This window comes from Primulina huaijiensis, chromosome 6, assembly GCF_012295235.1.
Source record: "Primulina huaijiensis isolate GDHJ02 chromosome 6, ASM1229523v2, whole genome shotgun sequence".
Classification (NCBI taxonomy): domain Eukaryota; kingdom Viridiplantae; phylum Streptophyta; class Magnoliopsida; order Lamiales; family Gesneriaceae; genus Primulina; species Primulina huaijiensis.
In genome coordinates this window covers 20,288,950-20,304,906 of record NC_133311.1, presented here as the reverse complement: position 1 = coordinate 20,304,906, position 15,957 = coordinate 20,288,950, and the positions used below count along the sequence as shown (strand labels likewise).

Below are 15,957 nucleotides of genomic sequence, written 5' to 3'. Positions count from 1 at the left end.
GGAAGACAACTCTTTCACGCCATTTTGGTGCAAGGGAATTTGGCGCAGAGGGGAAATGAAAATAGCACAGCTCCGTTGAAAGACAACTCTTTCACGTCATTTTGGTGCAAGGTTTGGAGATGCTCTTATATTATAATTACATATTCGACTCGGCAATGTATATTACTCCTGAGATTATTAATTTAATATTTTTAATGACATGACACTAGCAAGAATACACCAGCCAAGAAGCATGGACTGTGACGTATTACCTTCTCCCGTTTTCAACGCTAGCCAATTTTTTGAGCCTCTTTTACCATTTACAATTAAAAAGTGTTCTTAAAATAATTGGACAGTGGTTTAAATGTTTTTTAAAAAAATGTTTATTTAATTTAATTTAATTTAGGATTTCAATTTTGGAACAAATGTTTGATGCACCGAATAAAAGTGGGAAGACCGTGCGCATTACTGGCCACGGTTCAATCTGGCAAAACCCAGCTCCACTAATTATATAAAAAGCGACAAAAGCTTTCTCGAGATTTACATCCGCTATCTCGTGAATTCTTTACGACAACAATAAATCATAGACATTGAACTGGACTAAGGAATCGATCGCTCTCCTATTGATACTATCAGCGTAAGCTGCATTTAGTCGATCATCTTACATATTATATTCATATTTTTAGATATAATCTGTTCGTTTTTTTTATTATAATTTTAGCTGTTGATTTGTGTGTGCGCGCTTTTTTAATAATTTGTTGTTTGAATTGAAGAAATGGCGACGAAGAAGAGCGTGGGATCTTTGAAGGAAGCCGATCTGAAGGGAAAGAGAGTTTTTGTTAGAGTGGATCTGAACGTGCCTTTGGATGATAACTTAAATATCACCGATGATACCAGGATTAGGGCTGCCGTCCCCACAATCAAGTACTTGAATGCACATGGTGCCAAAGTCATCCTCTGCTCCCACCTCGTACGTGTGTTGTACAAGTTTATGTCTCCTGGAAGGATTTGCCATTTCTGTTGTAGTTGCGGTTCTCAATTCTTTTTATGATTAGACCAGTGGTGGATAATTTATTTATAAGTTTTTATGACTTTTTGTGTGCTCATCACCCTGGGGTAAAAACATGGTGTATAAGGATTGTAATGTTGTGATGAGTCCGTTGTTTGTGTTGCTTCTAGAAGTTTATCAATGATTCATAGATTCTTATCCATGAGCTGTTCCATTCTTTCCTGTTATGAATTTGCAATATGAATATCTTGTAAAGATTGATAAATAGAAGGAAAGTTGAAGGTTCTCCTGATGCTAAAATGTGTAATGAGGTGATGTTAGAAATTATTGCATAGAGATGCTTTTATGATATTAAGTGATTAAATAGCATTGACATGGGTTTCAGGGGCGCCCAAAAGGTGTGACTCCGAAGTACAGTTTGAAGCCTCTTGTTCCTAGACTCTCAGAACTTCTTGGAGTCGAGGTATGTCGGCCCATAAGTTTTAAAAGGCGATCTATTTCTTGTGCAAAGTTGTTATTTTGCTTATCTGATCCCTTATTTTTAATTATTATTTCTAGGTCAAGATGGCTAATGACTGTGTTGGTGAAGAAGTTGAGAAGTTGGTAGCTGGACTGCCTGAGGGAGGTGTTGTTCTCCTGGAAAACGTTAGGTTTTACAAAGAAGAAGAAAAGAATGATCCCGAGTTTGCAAAGAAGCTTGCATCACTAGCTGATTTGTATGTTAATGATGCATTTGGAACTGCTCATAGAGCCCATGCTTCAACAGAGGGAGTTGCCAAGTATTTGGAACCATCTGTTGCCGGATTCCTTATGCAGAAGGTTTGTGTTATGTGAACTCTGTTTAGATGTATTGAAGCTGTTGTCCATATTTTGATAGAACCATTAATTTCAATGTTTACTTTTCAATATAGTTTCTTCAAACAGTCTGATGCTGTCTACCGTCGGAATAAAAACTTGTTTAGTGATTTTATGCTCTGAATTCTATTCAGGTTAAGAAGCAGCAATTCCTTCTCATAATTGTTGTGTGATACTTATTTTAAAATGGTACTAGTATTACCCAGTTATATTCTCGCTACTTGATTTTGTTTTCAGGAGCTCGACTATCTAGTTGGGGCTGTGACCAACCCCAAGAAGCCTTTTGCCGCAATTGTTGGTGGCTCAAAGGTATCCACCAAAATCAGTGTTATAGAGTCACTGTTACAAAAGGTGGACATTCTTTTACTGGGTGGAGGAATGATCTTTACCTTCTACAAAGCTCAAGGATATACTGTGGGGTCCTCACTTGTGGAGGAAGACAAGCTTGATCTGGCAACTTCACTTATGGAGAAGGCCAAGGCAAAGGGGGTTTCTCTCTTGCTACCTTCTGATGTGGTTGTTGCTGACAAGTTTGCTGCTGATGCCAACAGCAAGGTAGGCAATTTTTGTGTGGCATGTGAATTTAATTTTATATGCACTAGGATAGTTATGTATTTTACTGACACAATTACCATTAAAACGACAATTTTGTTAACTTACATTTCAAGTGTTTCTAAGCTCTGGTAGGTAGTTAACATTGAAAATGGTTGGAGTTGAAGAGCATTTGTACCAATATGTACTCGAGGAATAAAATGTTTCTGTTTTTTGTTATTTAAGATTGTTACAGCATCTGGGATCCCTGATGGCTGGATGGGTTTGGATATCGGACCTGACAGTATCGAATCATTTGGGGAAGCTTTAGATACCACCAAGACAATCATCTGGAACGGACCTATGGGTGTGTTTGAGTTTGAAAATTTTGCTGCTGGAACAGAGGTATGACTTGAAACTTCCATTCGAGTGACAAACGACACTATAGCAAATTTTGTTCAAGGGTGTTAGGTTGGGGTGGGGGGATTGAGGCCGAAATTAGCTGGATTTTCTATTTTGTTGGTTTGACATCAAATTAGCCCATCATGTTATAAATCTATCTGGCTTGGGCTGTCTCTTTTATTTTTATATATTTGTTTTGAACTTAAAGATAAAATGAAGAAATATAGACTTGGTAAAAAAAAATTGGTCATACTGAACTATAAAAATGTATTCAGAGGATTTAAAAAATTTGTTTTGGGCCTGACAGGATTGCCTGAAAATATTAGAACCTTTCTTAATAAGCTGGGCCTGTTCATTGACCAAATAACCTGCTATGTTAACATACAGGTTTAAATCGAGTCATACCTAATCTGGTTCTGAGTTAACACCCTATTTTTCGTTGATGTCATTGTGAGTCATTCGTCCGTCTGAAAAATCACTTCTTTTGGTATCTGGTGCTCTTGATTATCTTTTTCAGGCTATTGCCAAGAAACTAGCAGAACTCAGTGGAGAGGGAGTGACCACGATCATCGGGGGAGGCGACTCTGTTGCTGCAGTCGAGAAGGTTGGTCTTGCAGACAAGATGAGGCATATTTCAACTGGAGGAGGTGCCAGCTTGGAACTTCTTGAGGGGAAAATGCTTCCGGGAGTTCTTGCCCTCAATGACGCTTGAGTGGCTGCTTGCTGTTTTGGTTTTTGCACTGTCCTGTCTTTCGTTGTAGTCATCCCTGGTTTTTACCAGATCGCGTTGAGATAAATGTGGTAATAGCTTGTTTTGTAGAAACTGTAGTTACAATTTTAATAATAATAGCAACTACCATAGCTCAAGATGAGTGATAAATTCTCTCCAGTATTCTCTTTGTTATGTATTTGCAGCATTACCTCTGCTTCAAATGGCACCATATTTGTGTATTTATGTTTGGGCAACTTTGAAAAAAATACATATGTCCATCTTTGATTTAAAATTCAGTACCTAGATGTTTTTTTTACAAATTAATACCTGACAACACTACAATCTTAGTTTTAACTACCTACAAAGATAAATTTACATTTTTGTCATTTTATTATTTAAATAAAGATATAAATTTACATTTTTGTCATTTTATTATTTAAATAAAGATATAATTTTATCTACCAAATTAATTGTGTGTTTTTCTTCTATCAAAGTATTAGTACCTATTATGGTGTTTCAAATACTTGATTTTGTTATTTGAATACTCCAAATGTGTGCAAAAATATTATATTTTCGAACAATCACCATAAGTTCAATCATTGTTGGTTTTTCATTAAAAATGCAATATGATGACTTATTCATGTCATTTTATTTTTTAAAAAATATAGTTCATCACTCATCATGAAATAAGATTAAATTCTTATTTTGACATATAAAGTATCTATTTTGAAGTTTCATATATTTGATTTTGCTCTTTAAATACTCCAAATGTGTAAGAAAATACTGGATCTTCGAACAATCCCTATAAATTCAGTCATTGTTTGTCTTTTCATGAAAGGTATATTTTGATAACATATTCATCTCATTTAATTATTTTTTGTAAAAAAATCAAATTCCAAACTAATCATGTAAATTCAAAAGTACTTAGTTTTACTTGAGAAATACCTATTTTGAGTTTGCAAATACTTGATTTCGTAAATGAGATACTCACAATATGTATTAAAATACTGGATATTCGAATAGACAACGTAAATTCACTAAGTATTGGTATTTCAATGGAAAATACATTTGGATGACATATTCATCTCATTTAATATTTTTTTGTAAAAAAATTAAACAAATTCTCAAATAAGAATGAAAATTTTAAAGTAACTAATTTTACTTGAGAAGTACTTAATTTGAGTTGGCAAACACTTGATTTCGTAAATGAGATAACCACAATATGTATTACAATATTGGATATTCGAATAGGCAACGTTAATTCTCCAATAGTCCAAGTATTGATCTTTCCATGGAATATGCATTTGGATGAGAAGTACCTAATTTGAGTTTGTAAATACTTGATTTGATATAGAAGATACTCATAATATGTAATAGAATACAGGATATTCAAATATGCAACGTAAGTTAACTAAGTGTTGGCTTTCCATGAAAGATGCATTTGGATGACATATTCATCTCATTTAATATATAAAAAAAATAAACAAATTCTCAAATAAAAATGAAAATTTTAAAGTACTTAGTTTTACTTGATAAGTACCTAATTTGAGTTGGAAAATACTTGATTTCGTAAATGAGATCCTCACAATATATATTAAATATTGGATATTCGAATAGACAACGTAAATTCTCCAAGTGTTGGTATTTCCATGGAATATGCATTTGGATGAAAAGTACCTAATTTGAGTTTGCAAATACTCGATTTGGTACATGAGATACTCATATTATGTAATAGAATACTGGATATTCGAATGTAAGTTCACCAAGTGTTGGCTTTCCATGGAAGATTCGTTTGGATGACATATTTATCTAATTTAATATATTTTTGTAAAAAAAAATTATCAAATTAACATGAAAAATTTAAAGTACTTAGTTTTACTTGAGAAGTATTCATATTGCAAAGATTTGATTCGGTACATGATATACTCATAATATGTAATAGAATACTGGATATTCGAATATGCAAATTAAGTTCACCAAGTGTTTGTCTTTATATGAAAGATGCATTTGGATTACATATTCATCTCATTTAATATTTTTTTGTAAAAGAAAAACAAATTCTCAAATAAACATGAATATTTAAAAGTACTTGATTTTACTTAAGAAGTACCTAATTTCATATTGCAAATACTTGATTTGGTACACGAGATACTCATAATATGTAATAGACTACTGGATATTCGAATATGCAACGTAAATTCACCAAGTATTGGTCTTTCCATGAAAGATGCATTTGGATTACATATTCATCTTATTTAATATTTTTTTGGTAAAAAAATTCTCAAATAGGCATGAAAATTTTAAAGTACTTCGTTTTACTTGAGAAGTACCTAATCCGAGTTTGCAAATACTTGATTTCGTAAATAAGATACTCACAATATGCATTAAAATACTGGATATTTCGAATAGGCAATATTTCCATGGAAAATTCATTAGGATACTTATTCATGTCATTTAAATAAATAAACACAGTTCATTATTAATCATGGACTAATTGAGAAATACATTATGAACATAGTTCGTAAATGAGCTTGAAATTTGCACTTTAAGCATATCTATCGATTCTTGGATTAATGATTTAAAATATTCATCAATATTAATTGACAATACTTTTTGATATTCATTGAATGACTTATTTGACAATTAGACTTATTTGACATACTACTTATTGGTGATTATTCATTATACTTATTAGTGTTTTTTTTCTTTATACTTATGAGTATTGATTTATAATATCATTAATATTCATTCACAATACTTGTTGGTATTCATTAAATGATAAAGCAATACTTTATTTGATATTATCCTCATCAGTATTCTTTCATAATATTTTTTGGTAATATTTCATTATATGTATCAATATTATTTCATTATACTTATTATCAAATTTGAGTTTTTAAAGGGTAAAATCAATTATCAGTTGAATCTAATTATGTAATACTTGTAACATTTTATGTATCACATTTTTATTTCACGGATCTCATCATCCACTCGATATTGACTTCAAATTATATATTTTGACATCATCAAATAATCGAATTTGAGTACTTAAATGGTAAAATAAAGTATTTGTAAACTCGTATTATGTATTATTTGTATTAATTTAGGTATCACATTTTTACTTCACGAATGTCATCCAAAGACCACTCAATATTAACTTCAAATTATATAATTTAACATCTCCAAATAGTTGGATATAAATATTTTGGGAGTAAAATCAAATATTTGCGAACTCGCATTAGATACTCTTTCTATCAGTTTAGCTATAATATTTTAACTTCACCAATTTAGATACTCTTCATATCAATACATCTTCCATGAAAAAATCAATACTTGATGAACTTACGTTGTCTATTCGAATATCCAGTATTTTAATACATATTGTGAGTATCTCATTCAAGATATCAAGTATTTGCAAACTCAAATTAGATACTTCTTAAGTAAAACTGAGTATTTTAAAATTTAAATACTTACTTGGGAATTTTTTTTCTTTGGCTTTTTTTTTTTTGTTTTTACAAAAAAATATTAAATGAGATGAATATGTCATCCAAATGCATCTTCCAAGAAAAGATAAACATTTGGTGATATGACGTTGCATATTCGAATATCAGTATTCAATTACTTATTATAAGTATCTCATGTACCAAATCAAATATTTGCAATATCAAATTAGGTATTTCTCAAATAAAAATAAGTACTTTAAAATTTCTATGCTTAGTTAGGAATTTGTTTTTTCTTTTACATAAAAAATATTAAATGAGATGAATATGTCATCCAAATGCTTATTCCATGGAAATATCAATAGTTGGTGAACTTACGTTGCCTATTCGAATATCTAGTATTTTAATACATATTGTGAGTATCTCATTTACGAAATCAAGTATTTGCAAACTCAAATTAGGTACTTCTCAAGTAAAACTAAGTACTTTAAAATTTTCATGCTTAGTTGAGAATTTGTTTTTTTTTAAAAAAATATTAAATGAGATGAATATGTNAATAAAGGGTAAAAATGTAAATTTTGCTTTATGAGGATTCAAAACTAAAAGTATAGATATGTCAGGTACTGAATCCTAAAAAAATTATGGCTAGGTATTGAATCTTAATTGAAACATTGATTTAGTTATTTTTCTGAAATTTGCCGTTTATGTTTCATGTGAGCAAAATTAATTTCCTTCCACCAAATTTTCTAGTCCAGAAGCAAAATTAATTTCCTTCCTCACAACATTTCAATACAATGCTCCAAACCATTCCTTCGACGCGAGCTTTCATTTGAATAATTAAAACAATTATTGAATTATCGTTTCCAGCAAATTAATTAATTACTCCATCAGGTCTCAACTCTCAAGATGCCGAAGTGCCTAGTAAATTATTGAAATTCATATGTTTAGAGCAATCTAAAGATTCTAAAAACCAATTTAATTTTATTTTGTTGAAAAAATGTATTTTTTGAAATGATATATGGTTGAAACTTGATTATCAAAAAACGTATATTTAAAATGATGATTGGAACTTGAATTTCCAACTTTTATCAAAACTTTGCTAATGATAAATCAATTTCGATATTACAAATTTCCTTATATAAGAAACTGTCACACTAATAAATACTATTTTTTTTTAAACGTCTGATATAAGACATTTAAATATTCAGTATCCTATTTCCATTTATATATTTTAACGACACTGCGAGTCGTTACAAGTACAATATGTTAATGTGCATTAAAACCATATACTATAATTAAAATAATCATATATTATATTAATTTACTTTGGGGACATCCAAATTACCATATTGTTTGGTACTGCGGTGCCATCACCGGTTGTCCATGATAACGACATGTTTTAACAAACCACTTGTATGATTTCTATCCCAAGAAACATCACAAAGAAGAATACTTGCATTTCTATGCATAAACGCACGAAATAACACACGATGTCTTTTATTATTTTTCATTAGTAAATTTAGTATTTTTTGTCGTATATAGCTAATCGTGCTACAATTAAAAGGAGCCAAATTTAGCTGCCACCACTACATTAGTATTTGATCAATTATTACTACAACCAAAAGGTATAAAAATGTAATCTTGTCTTGCATAAAACAGAGGCTAAAACACCAAGAAATCAATAAGTAACAATCGAAAGGGTGGATCGAAAGGGTCCTTCACTCCTTTAATTTTCAATCTTTTTTTTAATTTTTTTCCGAAAATCGTAGCTTTTAATTATTTTAAATTAAAATCATTGTATTTTTTTATATATAAGATGGAGATAAATTTAAGCTTAGAGAGTGTTTGGTAGATCTTATAAACTTTAAACACAATTTATAAATTGCTTTAGATCTTATACGCTCTCATAATTTGTTTTGATAAAAAAGTTGCAATCAACTTATAAACTGTTGTAAACTGTTGAAATAAGATGTTTGATAGTTTTTTAAAAAAAGTTGAGATACATCATACACTATATCTTTTTTTTAAAAAAAGATCTTATTTTATATTTTACTTCTCCAAAATATCCTTATATATTTTTAAATCCTCATTTTATTTTTCACTTCTAGATATCAACTTTATCATTTTGTTTTTTTCTTCAAATTTAAAATATGATTTTGTTCTAATATAAAAGACAAAAGTGTTAATATTTTAACTATAGGATTAAAACGCAGTCAGAACCGACTGCTCCTTGCATTAGAAGCCACAGCAAAAATACTTGCACCTGGAGGCCTCATTAGTTTAGGGGTGGGTCTGTGTCGGACATTCTGGCGGAAGGTAACAATAAGCACGCAATTTCTTGGATTTTATTGTAATGATCATTTGTCTTCTAAAATATTATTCCTTTATTTTGTAGGGAGGAGTTGGACAGAGTCCAGTCTTTTGCTTCTGGATCGTCTGTTAATGATTGGACATGCTGCAACCTCCAAATGTTAAACCGACCCTCAGCTCCGATACTCATTTTGTTATCAAAAAGATGAGAGCGGATGTATGATTATACACTTTTAATTCTGTACATCCAAATATATTTTATTACATATAGGCATTCTTTTACCTTGGACATCGACTAAACATTTGGTGCTTCTTGTTGTTCCTTGCAATGTTCGTGACTGAGCATCATCTGCAAGACCGTACTTTCCGTAGTATGTGGGTGTTTAGGATTTTGTGTTTGAATGTACCCTTGCCCTGTCAATTTATGGACGTTTCAATTATTCATATTTATTGACTGCTACTAGTTCTCATATACCCAGCAATACTTCGTATATAAGCGCCATTAATGATTGGAAATCAGATTATTCCCTTGTGACAGATCTATTTGTCGACGAACCCGATGCCAAAATTATATGACCTTTTTCGATCCGGGTATTTTCTAATATTTTCATATTTTATTGCTTGTTCGGAATGGCAGTTTTGCTAGTTGAATTTGTCAAAAATAAAATTAAAGTGAAGAAGAAAAAGACGATCGCGATGGGACTCGAACCCACAATCTCCCGCTCCGGAGGCGAGCGCCTTATCCATTAGGCCACGCGATCCTTAAATACAGTTTTATATTTGTAAAAATATATTGGGTTTTTTTGACTTAGCTGCGAACACTTATTTTATAGGAATAATTTGAAGCTTTTCTAAATCTACTATAATGATAATTATTATTGATGCTGATGATTTCACATTATTAAGGAAAGATAATACTTTAGGGATAAGTGTGTGCCACCAGAATAATGGGTTGAATTAATAAGGCCCAAAGTAATAACAAAATCCAAACACCTATTAATTGTAAGTTCAGGCCCACCATGGGCTCTGTTCGTTCTTCTCGCACAAGAAAGCTGTCTCAAAAACTCATCCCCCCGCAGTTCTACTCTGCAAAATTGTAAGCACTTTTGGCAGCAGCATTTTAATCTTTCGTATGATTTTGCCCACTTGATCTATATTATTTGCATTGATTCTAGGAGCTTTATCGCTGATCATTCAATGTTTTGTATGTCTAGTGATTATCAACAAAAAAATACTTATTTTTGGCTATGAAACTTTGGGTTTTAATCCTCGTCGGTGCATTTTCCAGATTACCATCTTGTTAAATCCTTAGTGGGTATTCAGACCTATTTTTTGGATAAAAATAAACCTTCTGGCTCATTTCTGTATCCACTTCAAAGGCTAATTGTAGATTTTGATTTTTGAATCTTAGGGCCTAATTTTTTCTAGTGTCTGAATATTAGCTGTTGGAATAGTCAGAATGAATGTATGTTTTGTTTTGTTTATTCTGCAGTGATTTCTTCGAATAGTTAAGTTCAAATCAAGAAATCATGGGCGACAGCCAGTATTCCTTCTCTCTCACTACTTTCAGGTATGCGCTATTGGCTTGATGATTGGTTGTTTTAAGTTAATATATATAAACTCAGGTGGTGTTATTTCCCAATAATTGTGCAGCCCTTCAGGAAAACTCGTTCAGATCGAACATGCCTTGACTGCTGTTGGATCTGGTCAAACATCCTTAGGAATTAAAGGTGAATTTTGAATTTTATCCCTGCACATTATTTATATAATTAAGTGCAACAGACTAGGATCTTCGGGTATGGCAATCATCAGTTGAGACTTGAGAAAGTACCGTACATTCTTGTGAACATGAGAGAATGCTAAAGCGTCAGTATGGCATGAGTTTGGGTTTCTTAAGTTTAAGCTTTAAGATTTTGCGTTTTAACAGGCTAGATTCAGCTCAAGACTTCTACTTTACCATGTCTACTAGCTATGACTAATTAAAGGTTTGCGTTTTGGGTTTGAAATTAAATTTTGACGAGGAAAACTTATCAGGATCTCTATCCTGAAGTCAACACAAAAGGCATTATTATGGTGCTCATGGAGAATATTTAGTCCTATTTCCATCATTTTTTAAGTAAACCGTGGCTTGCGCAATGGAAAGGAAAACATTTGATAAAAAAAATCTCATTATCCTTATGTTTTGGTGGTTGCAGCTGCTAATGGCGTTGTTATTGCAACAGAGAAGAAATTACCTTCAATTTTGGTTGATGAGACATCTGTAAGTATCTTAGTCACAATAATGGGATTGAAGTTTTAATGCATGGAACTTTAAGACCTTTTCAGTTGTCTGGAAGAGTACAGATGGACTATCAATGGGATTTAGGTTTTAATACTTGGAACTTCGAGATTTTTTTCCAGTTGTATTCTGGAAGCTTGCAGATGGATATCTGTTTTATTTGTTTTACTCTGTCTTTTAACAAACCAATCGACACTGCCCTTGAGTCCTTGTTATATATCTGTCTCTGTACACTTAGTCTCCTGTTGAACCTGTCAGCAGTTTACAGTTTAGACCACAAAACTTAATGCTTACCCTATTAATTTTTTCCCAATCTCTCCTTATTGACCTTGTTTTCTAGTCTTAAAGTTTGGTGGTTCAAGGTGAACCTTCTAATGATTATCTCTGCATAAACCAATCGCATACTCTTGGGATTATATTCACTGTCGAGAACTTTTTGGTTGCACCCGAAGCAATATTTTTCCTGCTACCTTGTCCTTTAAAACATACTATTCCACATTTTTTATTTGAAGCGTGTATTAATTTTTCTACTTTGTGTTATTTGCTGTGCTTCTGGCACATTTTTTTCACTATCTCACGTTTTACCCCTTTTTTTTAATTGAAGTTAGTTATGTTGGATGTGATATCCTTGGTTTCTGAGAGTCAGTACTTTTGCAGGTGCAGAAGATTCAGATTTTGACTCCAAACATTGGAGTCGCTTACAGGTTGATGTTCATCATCTGACTTCTATCCTTTGATCTTAAATATTCGTATCACCTCGTCTATTTTTCTAAAAATGTATATTTAATAAATTTTTATATGCAATAAGCATTTCTTGCAATGATAACGATATTTGCATCGAGTTCTTTGATTTATAAAATATGGGTATAATAGAGGTGATTTTCTGGTCATAAGTTTTACATCTGATAGGCTAACGTGGATGTGCACCAGACTCTATTTTTCATGGAGGGATTTGCCAAAATATTATTAATAAAGACCAAATATTTTTCAGTTTTTGCTTTGTATTTTAGGGGCTCACAGAGTTAGAATTTTCATTTTTCAAATAAGCTTGGAGCTTTTCATTTTAATATCAAATGAGTCTCCACTGCCAGTAAATGTCTGAATATCAAATTTCTTCACTTGCTTTATTTTTATTCTCAATGTTTTGTAGATTTGTAAAGTTCCCAGGTGAGTTGACTAATTATTTTCTCATGTTTCAGTGGAATGGGCCCTGATTCTCGAGTTTTGGTTAGAAAAAGTAGGAAACAGGCAGAGCAATATTATCGCCTATACAAAGTACTCATCTGCTCCACATATGACATCTCTTTCCTTTTTTGGTGTAACTATAACCACTTGCTTCATACTTCTTTGTTTCTATACAAATTTAGTGATCCGAAGTTTATTTGTCTTTTTATATGTATTTTTGAAGCTTGATGAAAGCCAGAATTTTATTATTTTTACATGCATTTGAAATTCGTAACTTTGACTTTAACTATCTTGAAATTATTTTGTTTAGTTGTTAGTAATCAAATCAATATACTCTGAAATGAATTAATATTCATGAGGGACGATATGATCTATCTGTTTCATCCTTTTTTTCATTACTATTCATCAGGGTGTTATTTTCATGTAAACTTTGGGCTGATTTTCATTTTCATCACTTAGCAACAGCTGGTATTGCATCCCAGTTGACTCTTCTGTTTTGGTCGTGTTTAACCAGGTGGTCTATAACTTTCCGTTGAACTCACTACTACTTTACTTAGGTTTATCTAGCTGGCTGTAGCTTTGTTTATATTCCAAGTAATATGAAAAAGAGTTTCTTTCCTTTTTTCCTTATTTGTGGAGTTTGATGTGGGTGTTTTGTGGTGTATTTGGGGGGACTGAATAAAAGGAAACCATCTTTGGAGCTACTGGGAAGGCTTTGGAGTGCAAAAAAATTCAAAACTTTGTGACACTTTTTTTGCTTTCTCCATACCAGCTATATCTTTATTCGATACCTTAATAATTTTTGGAAGTTGTGGGGTAGCATGACACTAATATTTTCTGCTCGCTCGTTCACTTTTTCTACCATTAACTACAGGAACAAATCCCAGTGACTCAACTAGTGAGGGAAACTGCCACTGTTATGCAGGAATTCACTCAATCGGGGTAAGTGTTGCATGTTCTCGCATAATTTATCTGGCACTAACGAGGCAAGATTATTTTATTGATTATGAGTCCTTTCATGAATGGCAAGTCTACAATTGGTGACTTTAAAAATATTTAATTGATTTGGAGAATAGAAACTTTAACCAGCTTCTGGATATTGACCAGGCAAAACCAGTAAAAACTGAGTTGTGACAGTTTTTGCTTAATGATTGTGGCTGAGATTTTTAATACTGCAGCATTTAAACGCGGTGCTAACAGGTTCATCGTTTTCCTCTGGCTGTCTGATCTGTAGTATAGAGCGATTTTTTGTTCTTATGATGTGTTACCACCCTATCCATCATGTTATAACCGTTAGTTAGGACACCTGTGAACATTTTCTCAGGGAGATTTCTTGATAGGTTTCCAAATTATCAATAAGGCAGGAAATTTCCATAGAGAGCCCAAAAGAAATCACATGCTTTTCAGCTGAATCTTCCTCGAGACTTTCTCGTGTTGACCACAAGAAAAAACTTGAGGGAACTTATTTTGAATACATTTTCATTTTGCTAAATCTTTATTCATGTTTTCTAAATCCGCGTGCCTTAAGTCCTAATCAGAGTCATCCTATACTGCCTTATGGATGATCTGTAGGATTAGCTGGCTTGTTACGTTTTTTAGCGCGTCATTGTGCTTGTACCATATTTTCTTAGTTTTCTGGCTTTTATGGCAGTGGTGTGAGGCCATTTGGTGTTTCACTCTTGGTTGCTGGATATGATGACAAAGGTCCACAGCTTTATCAGGTATATTAACAACATTAAGTATTGGAATTGTGTTTTGCATTTTCAGTTTGTCTTTCATCACGAAAGCCGATCCTTTCGTTCCAGATATTGCAAGGGAATGTGTTTACGGTGGATCTGCATCTCAATGCTTTTATTCACTTTTTGTTGATTTTATGAAATAGGAAGTTACATAATTAGTAAGTGACTTTTTGGTCGTCTTCTGTATCTGCATCCCGCATCTCATTGCTTTTGTCTCTCAAGTTCTGTAGATTTTTTAAAATATAAAGTTACATTTAATTAGTAGGTGACGTTTTTAGTCTTCTCCATCCTCTTCAATTTCTAGCTTTTGTGATGGGGCCGGGGGTAATTGTGTGCCGGACTGGCAGCTAAGACGTAAATCAAACTTTTTAAAATTGTGCAGCAGTCAAGGTTGGTCTGACAAAAGGGTTAATTGTTGCTCCACAGTAGCCTCTCCTAATCATTGCATCAACTTGCAATTCATTAGAATTGGATACATGACTGTGGCTCTGACATAAATCGTAGGATCGAACAATTGTTGCATTACCATATTTGTTGGTACTTTAAAAATGCATAACAGCCCAAACCCTCTGTTGCGATCATTTCACCAGTGGATATAATTGTTGCCCGTCACATTGACATCAATTTATAGCTCAGAAGACCTACCTTGGAATTTGTTGCATGTATCTTAATTTCAGCTAATTTACCAGTGAAAAGAAAGTTATGTGGCGTGTCTTGGAAAGAACCATCAACTAGCAATTTCTTTTTCATTTTTTTGGTCACATAGGTGGATCCATCAGGTTCATATTTTTCCTGGAAGGCTTCAGCCATGGGAAAGAATGTATCAAATGCAAAGACATTTCTGGAAAAGAGGTTGGTTATCATAATGTTTTTACACTACGAAAATCCTGCTGCTTCATAAAAATAAAAAATTTATGTGGCTTTTCCTTGCGCTGTGACGATAGTTAAGGCAAAAAGAAATCTATGTTCTCTTCGAGTCTGACTTCCTACTTTTGAGGTATTTTGACTGTGCTTTTTCAGTGATTTGCGATTCACTGACTTATTTCTTTCAGATATACTGATGATATGGAACTTGACGATGCCGTGCACACTGCAATCTTGACACTGAAAGAGGGGTAAGGCACCATCTACATGTTGTATTATTTGTTATAAAAATAATTGTGTAACCCTTGAATTTTTGTTTGTAATGGAGGAAGTGAGCATTGGATGTCATTTGTTTCTCCATTTTTTATCATGAAAAGAAGCACTCGTATTTTACCAGGGTGCATTTTTCTTAAATTTCATATTTTCTTGTTCACTCACAGTGCCACGGCCATGGATTCCTTCATGAAATTGTACCCGAGTTGTAGGAGAAAACACTAGTCAATATTTTATCTGCTGGCATTTTCATGTTGGATGCTTGACAATTATCTTTCCTATTGACTTTGTTAACGTGATTCACTTTCAGATTCGAGGGACAGATATCTGGCAAGAACATTGAGATTGGTGTGATTGGCAACGACCAAATCTTCAAGTAT

The 15,957-nt window shown here is 32.6% G+C and overlaps 2 protein-coding genes and 1 non-coding gene across 3 annotated transcripts in view; 2 read left to right on the top strand and 1 right to left on the bottom strand.

Moving 5' to 3' along the window:
• Window positions 1-428: 428 nt before the first annotated feature.
• LOC140978109 (phosphoglycerate kinase, cytosolic-like) lies at window positions 429-3,696 on the top strand. The gene is made up of 7 exons (XM_073442902.1): window positions 429-616; window positions 753-949; window positions 1,374-1,451; window positions 1,547-1,807; window positions 2,081-2,398; window positions 2,621-2,779; window positions 3,294-3,696. The coding sequence occupies exons 2-7, from the start codon at window positions 755-757 to the stop codon at window positions 3,486-3,488; spliced, it is 1,206 nt and encodes a 401-aa protein (XP_073299003.1). The 5' UTR covers window positions 429-616; window positions 753-754; the 3' UTR covers window positions 3,489-3,696.
• Window positions 3,697-9,926: 6,230 nt separating this feature from the next.
• TRNAR-CCG (transfer RNA arginine (anticodon CCG)) lies at window positions 9,927-9,999 on the bottom strand. Its single transcript has one exon. It is a non-coding gene; the product is annotated as a tRNA-Arg (tRNA).
• A 252-nt stretch (window positions 10,000-10,251) lies between these two features.
• LOC140979174 (proteasome subunit alpha type-2-A-like) overlaps window positions 10,252-15,957 on the top strand; it is a 5,833-nt gene continuing 127 nt past the window's right edge. The window contains exons 1-11 of the mRNA XM_073444509.1: window positions 10,252-10,368; window positions 10,731-10,808; window positions 10,892-10,968; window positions 11,434-11,498; window positions 12,174-12,220; window positions 12,716-12,791; window positions 13,576-13,643; window positions 14,353-14,422; window positions 15,207-15,292; window positions 15,493-15,555; window positions 15,888-15,953. Coding sequence (XP_073300610.1) covers window positions 10,768-10,808; window positions 10,892-10,968; window positions 11,434-11,498; window positions 12,174-12,220; window positions 12,716-12,791; window positions 13,576-13,643; window positions 14,353-14,422; window positions 15,207-15,292; window positions 15,493-15,555; window positions 15,888-15,953 — 659 coding nt within the window. The 5' untranslated portion in view covers window positions 10,252-10,368; window positions 10,731-10,767. The remainder of the gene's footprint in view (window positions 10,369-10,730; window positions 10,809-10,891; window positions 10,969-11,433; window positions 11,499-12,173; window positions 12,221-12,715; window positions 12,792-13,575; window positions 13,644-14,352; window positions 14,423-15,206; window positions 15,293-15,492; window positions 15,556-15,887; window positions 15,954-15,957) is intronic.

Bases quoted from the DNA above. Each gene is read 5' to 3' on its own strand.
- LOC140978109 (XM_073442902.1), top strand. From the start codon at position 755: ATGGCGACGAAGAAGAGCGTGGGATCTTTGAAGGAAGCCGATCTGAAG. The intron at 2,399-2,620 runs GTAGGCAATTTT...TTGTTATTTAAG, and splicing joins CTGCTGATGCCAACAGCAAG to ATTGTTACAGCATCTGGGAT. The intron at 2,780-3,293 runs GTATGACTTGAA...TATCTTTTTCAG, and splicing joins ATTTTGCTGCTGGAACAGAG to GCTATTGCCAAGAAACTAGC.